Source organism: Mobula birostris, chromosome 8, assembly GCF_030028105.1.
Source record: "Mobula birostris isolate sMobBir1 chromosome 8, sMobBir1.hap1, whole genome shotgun sequence".
NCBI classification, from domain to species: domain Eukaryota; kingdom Metazoa; phylum Chordata; class Chondrichthyes; order Myliobatiformes; family Myliobatidae; genus Mobula; species Mobula birostris.
The window spans coordinates 147,483,526-147,498,216 of record NC_092377.1 but is presented as its reverse complement, the minus strand read 5'-3'; the positions used below and the strand labels follow the sequence as shown (position 1 = coordinate 147,498,216).

Genomic DNA, 14,691 nt, shown 5'->3' with positions numbered 1-14,691 from the left:
TAGAGTATAAATATAGCAATATAAAACCTTAAGTAATTAAATAATAATATGTAAATTATGCCAGATGGAAATAAGTCCAGGACAAGTCTATTGTCTCAGGGCGTCTGACCCTCCAAGGGAGGAGTTGTAAAGTTTGATGGCCACCGGCAGGAATGACTTCCTATGACGCTCTGTGTCGCATCTCGGTGGAATGAGTCTCTGGCTGAATGTACTCCTGTGCCCAACCAGTAAATTATGTAGTGGATGGGAGACATTGTCCAAGATGGCATGCAACTTGGACAGCATCCTCTTTTCAGACACCACCCTGAGAGAGTCCAGTTCCATGCCCACAACATCACTGGCCTTACGAATGAGTTTGTTGATTCTGTTGGTGTCTGCTACCCTCAGCCTGCTGCCCCAGCACACAACAGCAAACATGATCGCACTGGAGCTTCTCATTCATAAACATGATAGCATTAGAGCTTATCAAGCCCACAGCAACCTTGCTGGTGAAGAGAAGCCCCATGGTGGCTAGTGTTCTTTGATATTCTCCACAGTCTGGTCGGGAAATGCCAATGCCCAAGAATGGAAATGTCAACAAATAGTGGTGGAACATCACTGGCAAAGCCCTCGCCACCACTGAGCACATCTGCAAGGAGCACTGGCACAAGAAAGCATCATCCATCATCAAGGACCCCCAACATCCAGGCCACGTTCCCTTCTCGCTGCTGTCATCGGGAAAGACGTACAGGAGCCTTCAGGAACAGTTATTACCCTTCAGCCATCAGGCTCCCGAACCAGCGTGGATAATCTCACTCCCTTCCAACTCTCAATTAATTCTGCAACGTACAGACTCACTTTCAAGGACTCTTACAATTTATTGTTATTGTTTTTTTTAAAAAAAAATTTGCACATGTGTACTGAGAGCAATTTTGTGGCTGCTGTTCATTTGCAGCAGGGAGGAAATCTGGCTGGCTGCATCACATAATGAAAACGATCTCTGTCAGATCTCGGAGTGCCAACTGGCCAGCAGAGCCCTGGAGTCAGCACAAGGTGATCTTTAGGACACAGCGACAAGCAAGCTTCAACTTTGTTACCGGTGGTAAAATTTTTTGGAGGTGGGGAGAGCTGAAAGGCAGTCAAAAATAATCCAATAAGGAAATGGAGAGATAAAATTGTGGCAAGATTCAGCAGATCAGGGTGCACCGACAAACAGTGAGAGTGAATGGTTCCTGCTGAAGCCCCTTCTTGAGAACTGATTTTAAATATTAAATTGTCTCTCTATCTACAGGGTCAGCTTGGGTCAGCTGTGGTTTGGTGGCTATACCATGGCCTTTGAGTCGAAAGGTTACAGGGTCAGGTTTCAGTCAAAAGGTCTGAGCATGTAGGCACAGCAATATAGCAACGAGGGACTGCCTTAACTGTTCACATTTTCTGTGTGCTTTTTCTTCAGATTGTTGACATCTTTTTCCCTTCTGTGTTGTTGGATAACAAGGAGTTCAATCACTTTTTCACCATTGAGGGAAAACCACGAGAATGACTTGCCAAGTAACCACTGGTAGAGCAAGAACCTTTATGATAAATTACCCAAGAATAAATGTCCAAGCAGAGCTGACAAGCCTGCTTGCTAACGACTGCCACTTGGTTGGTGCAGCATATTTTAATAAATCACACTCCTTCAGGACAGGCAGTGAGCACAAGAGATGGGAATGAATATAAAGAGGAAGTAAAGTCCAATGTTGCTGAATTACATGAATTTTAAAGTCATTCAGCATTGTTCAATCTCCACAGTTGACACTGTTACAAAGCCACACCCCATTCAATAATGGACTCTGGTTCCTCAGATCCAATATAATGAATCAAATATATTACATATATTCATTGCAAAACTTAATTGTGATTTTGGAAATGTCTGCCTATACTCAGACACTGTCACCTTTGAACTAAAACACACACACGAATGGTTTTTTAGCATTATCGAAAATGTCTCTGTCATTTTGTAATGCCAGGCATCTTTGTGATGTGAATCCCATCAATCTGACAGGAAGTGGCATTATGGACAACGTAAGGATGTGATAGGAAGTTATATTAGTGCAGGTTCCTCCTTTGTCCTGCAATGACTTTTAATTAGCTGTTTGTGGTTGTGATTACTTCATAGCCAAATGTATAGAGCAGTCAGTGGTTGGCTGCAAACCAGAGTTAGACAATTGCCACTTTGCTCTGTTTTAACTCAACTAATATGGTGCAATGCAGTTTCCAGAGTAACACACACAAAATGCTGGAGGAACTCAGCAGGTCAGACAGCATTCATGTAGAGGAATAAATAGTTGACGTTTCGGGCCGCAACCCTTCATCAAGACATCCAGACCTGAAACATCAGCTGTTTCTTCCTCTCCACTGACGCGGCCTGACCTGCTGAGTTCCTTCAGCATTTTGAGAGCATTGCTCCAGTTTTCCAGCATCTGCAGAATTTTTGGTCTTAATGCAATTTCCAGGATCGTCTGAATGGATCAGCTGCTGCCTGGATGAACTCAATGACCTAATCCTGAATCGCTGTGGCTTCATCTTTACAGCAGAGGAGGCTGTGGATAGACATATCAGTAGTCCATTCATTCCCTCCATCCCTCCCCACCGATCTCCCTACCGGCACTTATCCTCGTAAGCGGAACAAGTGCTACACATGTCCTTATACTTCCTCCCTCACCACCATTCAGGGCCCCAGTCAGTCCTTCCAGGTGAGGCAACACTGTGAGTCGGCTGGGGTGATATACTGTGGCCGATGTTCCCGATGCAGGCTTCTATATATCGGCGAGACCCGACGCAGACTGGGAGATTGTTTCGCTGGACACCTACGCTCTGTACGCCAGGTAAAGCAGGATCTCCCAATGGCCACACATTTCAATTCCACGTCCCAATCCCATTCTGATATGTCTACCCACGGCCTCCTCTACTGTAAAGATGAAGCCACACTCAGGTTGGAGGAACAACACCTTATATTCCGTCTGGGTAGCCTCCAACCTGATGGCATGAACACTGACTTCTCTAACTTCCGCTAATGCCCCACCTCCCCCTCGTACCCTATCGGTTATTTATTTATATACACACATTCTTTTTTTCTCTCTCTCCTTTTTCTCCCTCTGTCCCTCTCACTATACCCCTTGCCCATCCTCTGGGCTTCCCCTCTCCCCCTTTCTTTCTCCCTGGGCCTCCTGTCCCATGATCCTCTCATATCCCTTTTGCCAATCACCTGTCCAGCTCTTGGCTCCATCCCTCCCCCTCCTGTCTTCTCCTATCATTTTGGATCTCCCCCTCCCCCTCCCACTTTCAAATCTCTTACTAGCTCTTCCTTCAGTTAGTCCTAACGAAGGGTCTCGGCCCGAAACGTCAACTGTACCTCTTCCTAGAGTTGCTGCCTGGCCTGCTGCGTTCACCAGCAACTTTGATGTGTGTTGCTTCACACACATTCAGGGGTTTTCAATAAACAAACTAAATTTCCTTTGAAATTCTTGTTTAATGGGACTGTTTTAAAAAGTGGTTATGTTGATATTTATCACACAACAAAATCTTCTGCACTTATTACGTAAATGCAATTGCTTTGTCATCAGCTCTATAAATAACCGTAACCTTTGAACAGGCAATGCAGTGCTACAGGCAGGAATGAAGGTCAGAATCTGCAGGCTGCATCAACCAACATCACTCTTAATTACTGCTGAACAGTAAAGAAATCCACATTCTTCAGGCAGCACCAGATCAGACATTATCTGTACATGCCAGCCCTTTATTATTGTACAGCCTCTCATTATGAGACAAACAACATAAATGTCACTTTTTAAACAGCAAATTGAATTATATAGCCTATAATGAAGTCAATGTACAGCTATACTGTGCAACTAAGACATAAAGGTAGCTAATATTATCAAATAATATTTCCTTGCTTGTATTACTGCCAAAAACCACCTGATACATCTTTTCTCTAAACTTGGGGTAAAGAAAATACTATCAGCCACACAGCTTAATTTTGAATGAGCCGTGGCCAACCTGTATTAACAACTGCTGTTGGGGGAATCTTACTGGAACCAAATCTATTGTAGTTTTTCCCTGCGTTTTATGAAATATTAATTAACTGGTTATGAAATATGGAGTGTTCTAATACTCTGAAAATTGTGGCTTAAATGTGTCAATCTCCTCTGACTGAGAAGAAGCTACATTACTGGACGATCATGTGTCTGCCCTGTGAGCTGGATGTGAAAGACATTATTTCAATGAATAGTATAATTTCACCAGCAACACAAGCACAAGAATATCTGCTGATGCCGGAAATCCAAGGCAAAACACACAAAATGCTGGAGGAACTCAGCAGGTCAGGCAGCATCTGTGGAAAGGAATAAACAGTCGACTTTTCGGGCAGAGAACCTTCATCGGGACTGGAGAAGTCAGAGTAAGAAGGTGGGGGGAGGGGAGGAAGTAGTACAAAGTGGTAGACAATATGTGAAACCAGGAGAGCGGGTGGAGGTGAAGTAAAGGGCTGAGAAGTTGATTGGTGAAAGAGATAAAAGGCAGGAGGAGGGGGAACCTGATAGGAGAGGGTAGAAGATCATGGAAGAAAGGAAATGAAGAGGAGCGACAGAGGGAGGTGATGGACAGGTAAGGAGAATGGAGAGTCACCAGCACCATGTCTGATATTTAATTGTAAAGGAACATTACAGAGAAAAAAAACATTATACTTATTTGAGACTTTGATTTTCCTTTGTTGAATGGAATTAAATTGGATAGATTATTCAAGGAACTAGCACAGGCATGACCACCTCAATGACCTCCTGTTATTTCTGCTCTCGGAACTGAATGCATGTGGGTGGCGATAGTTACACTCTGGCCTGACTCAAATTAGTTACTCCTCAGAGATAAAGTAATCTGCCACGTGAAATGCAGATAAGAGACTGCAAACAATAAAGAAAACAACCTTGCAACTGTTCAAGCAAATTTGATTTGGATTTAAGTGGATATGAAGCAACCAGCCTCAGAAAATGAATTATAGAATCCAAAAGTTCAGAGTAAATTTATTATCAAAGTATATATGTGTGCGTGTGTGTGTGTGTGTGTATGTATATATATATATATATATGTATACAAAAGTAAACAAACTGAACAAATATGAAAAAATAAATAATACTGAAAAACTTGAGTTGTAGAGTGTTTGAAAGTGAGTCCATAAGTTGGGGAATTAGTTCAGAGCTGAGGTAAGTGAAGTTATCTCCGCCGGTTCAGGACTCTGATGGTTGAAGGGTAATAACTAATTCTGAACCTAGTGGTGTAGGACCTAGGGGCTTCTGTACCTCCTTCCTGATGGCGAGAAGCGAGTGTGGCCTGGATGGCGGGGTCCACTGCTTTCTTGTGGCAATGCTCCTTGTAGATGTATTCAGTGGTGAGAAAGTCTTTGCCCCTGATGGACTGTGCTGTATATGCCACTTTGGGGTAGTAATCATCGGATTGCTACCAGTGCCATGGGTCAACAAGTACAGAAACAGAAAGATAGAGCAGATCAATACATGTCTGGAGAGGTAGAGCTTTAGATTCTTCAGGGAGTTAGATTTTCTTACAAGCTCTGTTGCTGTTGAGGGTTACACCTCAACAGGAAAATAACCTTTTCCCTCATACTAACTCTGTGCATGATCTATATGGATGGTTTTTCCACCGTACCTCAGTGCATGTGATCATAATAATGAGCCATTAACAGTTTCTATACAGTGTGGCTGCATATATATCAATACATTATAGAATCTGGAAAGAAAATACTGCAACATACCAGGTGATATTAATTATAATACAGATTAGATATATCACATTGACAAGAATTGTCTCAGTGACAATTTCATCAAGTGTATTTGGGATAATTTCATAGAGCAATAGGCAACCAACAAGGGACCCAGCTGCTTCAGATCTAGCATTCTGTAATGAGACAGGATTAATTCATGATCTCATTATGAAGGAAAATGTGATCAAAGCATGGCATAATTTCAGTTAAGACAAAGTTAAGGATAGTGTCAAATTAAAAGAAAGGGGTTAGAATATTTGTAACATTATTGGTAAGTCAGCAAAGGATGATGAAAAATAATAGGGTGAAGAAAAACTAGCAAATATTAAACATATAGTAAAAGCTTCCACACTTATATACTATAACAAAGGGAAATAGTTAAACATTGGCCCTTATAGGATGAAATGAAGGAATAAATGGGAAATAAATAAACTGTAGGAACTTTTGAAAGTTAAAATGAAATGCGGAGGCTTGATAACGCATTGGTCAAACCCTGTTTAGAGTATTATGAGCCATTTCAGGAGTCTTATCTAAGAAAGGGTGTTGGCATTGGAGAGGGTCCTGATGAGGTTAACGAGATCTTGGGCACGAAAGGATTAACGTATGAAGAGCGTTTGATGGCTCTGGGTCTGTACTCACTGGAGTTTAGAAGAATGAGGGGGGAATCTCATTGAAACCTATTGAATATTGAAAGGCCTAGATAAAGTGGATGTAGAGAAGGTGTTTCCAGCTCTGGGGGAGTCTTGGACCAGAGGGCTTAGCTTCAGAAAATAAGAATGTCCCTTTAGATCAAAGATGAGGAGGAAGTTCTTTAGCAAGAGGGTGGTGAAATTATGGAATTCATTGCCACAGGAGGATGTGGAGACCAAGTCATTGGGTTTACTTAAAGTGAAGGTTCATAAGTTCGTGATTAGCAAAGGTAAATTGAGGAATGTCTGCGGCAGAGTAGCGTAATGGTTAGCAACACGCTTTACTGTACCAGTGACCCAGGTTCAGTTCCTGATGCTGCCTGCAAGGAGTTTGTATGTTCTCCCGGTGACCATGTGTGATCCCTCAGGGTGCTCCGGTTTCCTCCCACAGCCCAAACACATACCGGTTGGTAGGTTAATTGGTCATTGTAAATGGTTCCGTAATTAGGCTAAGGTTAAGTCGGCGTTTGCTGGGCAATGCGGCTCCAAGAGCCTATTCTGCGCTGTACCTTGTGGAGAGGGATTATAAATCAGTCATGAAGCATACTTGATGGGCCAAATGTCCTCATTCTGCTTCTATGTATTATAGTCTTACAGTTACTTTGGACTGGATTACATGCTGGAAGACATTAAAAACATCCCAGTGTTAATTAAAAATAATCGAAGGGCCATGGGGAAGGAGGAACTTAAAACTATGTCATCAGACAAACAATATTAGGCAACTAATGAGCTAAAGTCCTGGATCATATCGCCTGTATTCTGGGGGCTTAGAGGAACGGGCTGGGTGAAAATAAAGAACTACTGATGATGTATATCCAAAACAAAAACAGAAAATACTGGGCGGGGGGGTGGGGGAAGAATCAGCAGTTCAGGCAGCATTTTTGGAAATAGAAACATTTAAAGTTTTACATTGAAGACTCCTTGCCTGTACAAAGAGAGATATCAATTTGGTCTAAGCAACAGAGAAAATAGGTATAACAATGGGAATGCTAGTGGGTGCACTGATTATAATCAAACAAAATCTGTACATTAGGAAAGATCCCAGTGTACAGGTAAACCACAAATAAAATGGCATGACGGAAGGAAGAAAGTTAAAATCTGTTGCTGTGAGAATGTTGGGATACAATTTCATCAAGCCATGATGAAAAGTGGAAAAGAATCAAGCAAAAATCAACAAGCTTTTATGAAAGTAAAATATTTGACAAATCTGCTGGGACTCTGAGGATGTTACAGACAGGGTAGTTAAAGGGAACTAGTAGGTGGAATATATTTGGATTTCTATATACCCCAAAAGAGAAGAGTGCTTGAGGTTGACTTGAAGAAAGGAACGGTTACACAAGACACAGAGTTAGGATAAATGGGTCATTTTCAAATCGACAATCAGTTTGGATGACAACTTAAGTGTCAAAGCCAAATTGAAAAGGTCAAGTGTCGGGGCCCGAGGCAAGGGACGGTCCAGTTCAGCTTGCTCTCCATTCTCTTTGTGGACTCAGTTTTGCTTGTGTTTATTGTTTGCACAATGTTTTTTCCCTCTCTCTGCACGTTGGGTGTTTGATGGTCTTTTTTATTAATAGGATCTTTTGGGTTTCTTTGTTTTGTGACTGCCTGTTAGGAGATGAATTTCAAATTGTATAATGTATACATATTTTGATAATAAATGTGCTTTAACTAGTGGGATGCCACTGGAATCAGTGCTGGAGTCTCAACTAGTTATTATTTGTAATGATGATTTAAATGAAAGACTTGAGTGCACTGTGGGCAAATTTCTGACAACACAAAATAGCTTCGTCTGAGAGGTTTGGAGGCTTGCATGCCTCAATGACCTGGAGAGTTATGTTGGCTGGAGTCAGGGCCTTGTGCTTTGGCTCTTGGCAGGGTCACCCATACTAAAGAGGTCAAAGGGTAGAGGTCACACTAAGAGCAAGGCCATCGGTGCTCTAGGTTCTGGGGTTCAGCTCAGGGCTAACAACCCTGACCAGTCAAAAAAAGAATAGTTACGGAAACAGCAAAGAAGAATCCTATATCTGTGCGTGACAGTATTGACAGATAGAGTGGCATAACGGGCAGGAAGTATAAAATAGTTAGGTGAACAAGTGAGGAGGCTTGTAAGTGCATCTAGATTGATGAAATGAGTGGGCAGGGAGTTGACAGACAGCATTAAGTGGAAACGTGTAAGATTATATGGAAAAGTGAAAAGGCAAATTAATATTTAAATGAATGATACTACAAAAAGCTGCAATACAAAAGGAATGGGTGGTGATGTGGGTGTGCTCCTGGTACATGAAACACAATAAGCCAGCATGCAGGTACAACAGATAGCTGGGAAGGCAAATGGAATGTAGGCCTTTGTTAGAAGTAGGGCAGTTATACAGGTGAAGGTGACTGTAGCTGCAGTATTGTGTGCAGTTTTGGTCCCTGTACTGAAGAACCGATACGCTTGCACTGGAGGCAGTGCTGAGAGCAGGTTGATTTCTGGGATGAAGGGCTGACAAATCTATTCAGAGACAGGCCCTTCTGACATTCCGGGCCTAAACCGCCCAATTATACCCATGTGGCCTACTGACCTACGTGACTTTGGAATGCGGGGCGAAACCCGCGTGGCCATGGGGGAGAACACGCAACTCCTTACGGATAGCGGAGTCAAACCGGGGTCGCTGGCGCTGCAGCAGCCGCGTCATGCCCCTGAAAATAAGGTTGAGCTGTAACAGTCGTACAGGCGATCCTACTGAAACATTCAGGCTCCTGAGAGCTCAGAGGGAGCTACATGTTTCAGTGTACAAGGCAGCGGGACGATTAGTGTCACCACCGATCAGGAGTTCTGGGTTCATTTCCTGCTGCTGGCTGTAAGGATTCCACACGTTCTCCCCGTGACCTTGCGGGACTTTTCCCCCCAGGATTCCAGATTTCGTCCCGCATTCCAAAGGTGTAGGGGTAGGGTAGGTAAATTCTGGGCATACTATATTGGCACCAGAAGCATGCCAACACTTGTGGGCTGACCACGCAATGCCTAGATTGACACATTTCACTGCACGTTTTGATGTTTTGAAGCACAGGTGACAAATAAAGTTCAACTTTATCTTTAAATAAGTTGGAGCTTAAGAATAGAAGGGTTTGTAACAGCTTTACAGAGTGTTGGTGAGGCCACATCTAGAATACTGCCCCCCAGTTTTGGTCTCTATACCTAGAGAAGTACATATTGGCATTGGAGACAGTCTAAAGCAGAACCATCTGGCTAATTTCTGGGATGTCAGGATTGTCCTAACAAGAAAGACTAGGCATTTTGGGTTTGTATTCCTTGAAGTTCAGAAGAATGAGGGGCAAACATTCAAACAGGCAAGATCTTAAGGGGGTTCGACAGGGTAGATATTGAGATGTTGCCTTTAGTGGGACAAAAGGGGTATAGCTACAAAGTAACAGATGAGTCATTTCAAACTGAGGTGTGTAGAAACCTCCAGGGTAAAATTCTGGAGAAACTTCTGAATGAACCTCTGGAATTCTCTGCTCCTGGGGAGGTGGAGGCCATATCATTGGATTATATTTAAGGTGGAAATCAATAAGTATTTGAAAGATCAAGGAATTAAGGGCTATGGGGGAACTGGCACAGAAGAGGAGTTGAGATCAGTATAGATCAGTCATGATCATATTGAATGGAGGGACAGAATTGAGGAGCAAAGTGGCCTAATGCTATTTCTAGTTTCTAATGGATTAGTGGGTTGACCCTACTGGCCTGAAAAGTTAGAATTCTCTTCCCAGATAGGCGAGAGAGGGGGATAGTTGAATATATTCAAGGTGATGATTGACTGTTACTTAGCATAACTTGGTCACACAGTTCAGAAACCGGCCCTTCAGCCCACCAAGTTCGACCAACTAACAAGCACCCTTTGCACCAATTCTATAAAATTTTCCCTACATTCCCCTCAGTTCCTCCCAAATTCCACCACTTAGCGACACACAAGGGTCAACTTAATGTGGCCAATGAACCCACCAAACCACCTAACTGGAGGAATCCCACATAACTCTGGGGAGAATGACGAACTCCACAGAGACTGTATTAAGTGTCACAACTGAACCTGGTCGCTGGTACTATGAAATGGCAGCTCTGTTAGCTGCACCCCTGTGTTACCTTGCTACAAGTTACCATGGAACGAAAGATATGGGGACAGAGTAGGTGAGAAGTATTGAGACCAAGATTGGATCAGCCACGTTCCCAGTGAATGAAGTCGGGCTAATAAGCTCCAAATGCCTCATACTCTTCTGTAGTTTTTCACTCCATCAGATGATTTATTATGTGATAGATTGGCAGCCTGTTTCATAACTCTTGCCAGTGTTATTTCTATCCAACTTGCGAAGTCAGATCTTTACTCCACCTTTGAGCCAGTATACTTCGTGCGATAGTACCGAGTCCGAGTCCTTACCTCTTTGGTTGAACTCTCCACAAACGGGCCTCCAAACATTGCTGCCATCCAGTCGCAACTGGAGATCAGCAAGGGCTTATGGGCACAGATTGTTCCATCGTCCATCTTAAATACCACATCTGTTATAAAACAACAACAATAGAAAGGTTCGCGGTGACATTGTCCTTTTGAATTGTATAGAAAAACTTGAACAGTTAACACCACACAAATATTTATGATAAATTAAGGAAGGTTGCATCAATTCTCCTTGAGTGGTTGCAATCACAAACATAATGGTGCATAGAAATCCATTACGATAAGACCATAGGAGCAGAATTAGGCCATTCGGCCCATTGAGTCTTCTCTTTCACTCCATCATCGCTGATTTATTATCCCTCTCAACCCTGTTCTCCTGCCTTCCCTTTAACACCCTGACTAATCAAGAACCTATCAACCTCTGCTTTAAATGTACTCAGTGACTTGGCGTCCACAGCTGTCTGTGGCAATGAACTCCACAGATTTACTACCCTCTGGCTAAAGAAATTCCTCCTCATCTCTGTTCTAAATGGACATCCCTCTAATCTGAGGCTATGCCCTCTCATCCTAGACTCCCTCCACTATAGGAAACATCTTCACTACATATCTAGCCTTTCATTATTCGATAGGTTTCAATGAGTTCTTCACTCAGTCTTCTAAACTCCGTTGAGTACAAACCAGGGCCATCAAATGCTCCTCATATATTAACCTTTTCATTCCCAGAATCATTCTCATGACACACCTTTGACCCTCCCCTCCCAAATCCAGCACATCTCTTCTTAGATAAGGGACCCAAAACTGCTCACAATACTCCAAGTGTGCTCTGAGCAACACCTTATAATGATCTCTTAAACCTGCTTTGCCACTCAATTATTTGATTGCTAATCTGTTCTTTGGTCTTAATGTGACTTTCCCACTTGATCCCCATAACTGGTGAAGCATAACTCCACAGTCCAAGCATCTTATAGCATTGTGAGCAGTTTTGGGCCTTTATCTGAGAAAGGATGTGGTGGCATTGGAGAGGGTCCAGAGGAGTTTCACAACAACGATAGGTATGAGCAGCGTTTCGTGGCTCTGGACCTGTATTCACAGGAGTTTAGAAGAGTGAGGGAGGATCTCATTGGGGTGGCACTGTAGTGTCATGGTTAGCACAACATTGGGTTCAATTCTCGCTGCTGCCCGTAAAATGTTTGTATATTTTCACTGTGACTGTGTAGGTTTCCTCCAGGTGCTCCAGTTTCCTCCCACAGTCCAAAGACGTGCCGGTTGGCGGGTTAATTGTAAATAGTCCTGTGATTAGGCTAGGATTAAATCAGAGGACTGTTGGGCAGTGTAGCTCGAAGGGCCAGAAGGGCCTATTCTGCATCGTATCTCAGTCAATACATTTTTTAAATCCCGAGGATCATCCCTGATGAAGGTGGCAGAATTTGTCATTGAAACTTCGGTTATAATCGACACCTGTACCCACTGAAAGCCCAAGAAGAGTTTACTCGTCATATATGCAGGGAAAGCACTAGATCCTTTTTCAACAAAAAAAAATCTATCTGCAGCTCTCTCTTTCACTACCACCTTGTCAAGGAGACCTACAGGTGGGTAGTGCATACTCTTCTTGCCATTGAAACACAGATCCTGAAAAAAAAAAAATCAGAACTGACAAGTTGACTTTCCCTAAATTGGATAGCTCAGTGCAAAAAATTTCCACCCAGGAAGTTTTCGAGCAACACAGCAAAATGCTGGAGGAACTCAGCAGGCCAGGCAGCATCTATGGAAAAAGAACAGTCGATGGTTTCTATAGATAGATACTTTTTTCCATAGATGCTGCCTGGCCCGCTGAGTTCCTCCAGCATTATATGTGTGTTGCTCGGATTTCCAGCATCAGCAGATTTTCTCTTGTTTGTGCCCAGAAAGTTTTCAATGATTTTTGGCAGTGCATCTGTGCCCATTTTTGAGAAAGTCGACACAATCAAAGATAATAGTTAGAAAGCCAACACATTTCTTTATAGATGACATGGTTCTCATTAACAAGCACAGTACTGTAACCAGCGTCGGCTGGGTAAAATGCTTTGGAACAGTGTGTTCAAAGCTCTTGAATATGTTTGCACTGTTCTTCGCAATGCAAGCCATGGTCTTTAATGAAAGCTCAGCCTGAAACTACTGACATTCAAGTGTATGGTCATGCATTTTGGCAGAGGGAATAAAGGTATAAACTATTTTCTATACAGGGAGCAGATTCAGAAATCGGAGGTACAAAGGGACTTGAGAGTCCAAGTGCAGGATTGATTCCCTTGCAGGTGAGCCGATAGTAGGAAAGGCAAATGGAATGTTGTTATTCATTTCGAGAGGACTAGAATATAGAAGCAAGGATGTAATACTGATGCTTTATAAAGCACTGGTCAGACTGCACTTGGAGTATTGAGAGCAGTTTTGGGCCCTTATCTGAGAAGGGATATGGTGGCAATGGAGAGGGTCCAGAGGAGTTTCACAATAATGATCTTGAGAATGAAATGTTAATGTATGAGAAGCATTTCATGACTCTGGACCTATACTCTCTGGAGTTTAGAAGAATGAAGAGGGATCTTATTGAAACCTATAGAATATTGAAAGGCCTAGATAGAGTGGACATGGAGAGGATGTTTTCAATAGTAGGGAAGTCCAGGACCAAGGGCACCGCCTCAGAATAAAGGTTGTCCCTTTAGAACAGAGATGAGGAGGAAAATCTTTAGCCAGAGGGTTGCAACAGATGGCTGTGGAGGCCAAGTAATTGGATATATTTAAAGCAGAGATTGATAGGTTCTTGATTAGTAAGTGCGTCAAAAGCTAAGAGGAGAATGCAGGAAAACAGGGTTGAGAGGGAAAATAAAATCAGCCGTGGTGAATGGTGGAAGAGACTTGAGGGGCTGAATGGCCCAATTCTCTTCCTATGCTTTTGGTCTTATTCCTCTCAGACTGAACATCCACTGAGTAAAATCCATTAGCAGAGGTCCCTCAGAATCTTGCTCTCTTCTTTAACTGCATATCAATTACTTCCTTCATTCAATACTAAGTACATCCACTCTTGCACTAATCGAGCCGCCTACTTTTAATAATGCCCTTTGCAGTTGATTACTTGGGCAATGCACTGTCTGAATACTGCAGCCCACTCTATTCTTGTGGAAGCTAATGGACATCACAAATCTGAAGTAATCTGTCTTTTATACTTTCCCAAATCCAGTCAGAAGTTAAAAACACTTATTTTTTCTTTAATTGGTCTCAACCACACTCTGTAGACATCCTTGATTTAATTATTTCCAATTTCAAATTACATTTCTTCTGATGAAAGATCAGTTATTCATTTACCTTATCTAATTTCCTGCCCTTTTTAAAGTATTGTCAGCCTTGGCTTTCACCTAGTTTCCTCAGCGAAGTAAGATTGTTCATAGCATTTGACAGCATCTGTACTCTGATGTATTTCAACCACAAGGTATTGACAGCAGTACACTGCAGAATAAATTGGACAATATGGAAAAGAGGCAATGGGGATTTGCTCACTTGACTACGTGAAAGCATCATGCAACTTTTATGTGACTAGCTCATTAATTATTGTAGTATTTAGCCAGTATTAACTGCACTGTTCTCACTACATTCTCAGCTGGGAGCCCAACTTCTGGAAATGCTGGCATCAGATGAAGCTAACCTGACCTATTTAAAGACTGCCTGCATCTCTTAAGTGAGTGGAATATTATGGCTTTTAAACTGGCCCGAGAGAATCCAAAGCAACACACACAAAATGCTTGGAGGAACT

General features: G+C 42.5%; 1 protein-coding gene across 4 annotated transcripts in view; it reads right to left on the bottom strand.

Moving 5' to 3' along the window:
• Positions 1-14,691, bottom strand: part of LOC140201814 (rho-related BTB domain-containing protein 2-like) — a 90,835-nt gene that overhangs the window by 38,288 nt on the left and 37,856 nt on the right. For all 4 annotated transcript variants that reach the window (XM_072266506.1, XM_072266507.1, XM_072266505.1 and 1 more), the window contains one exon: positions 10,896-11,014. In XM_072266506.1, coding sequence (XP_072122607.1) covers positions 10,896-11,014 — 119 coding nt within the window. The remainder of the gene's footprint in view (positions 1-10,895; positions 11,015-14,691) is intronic.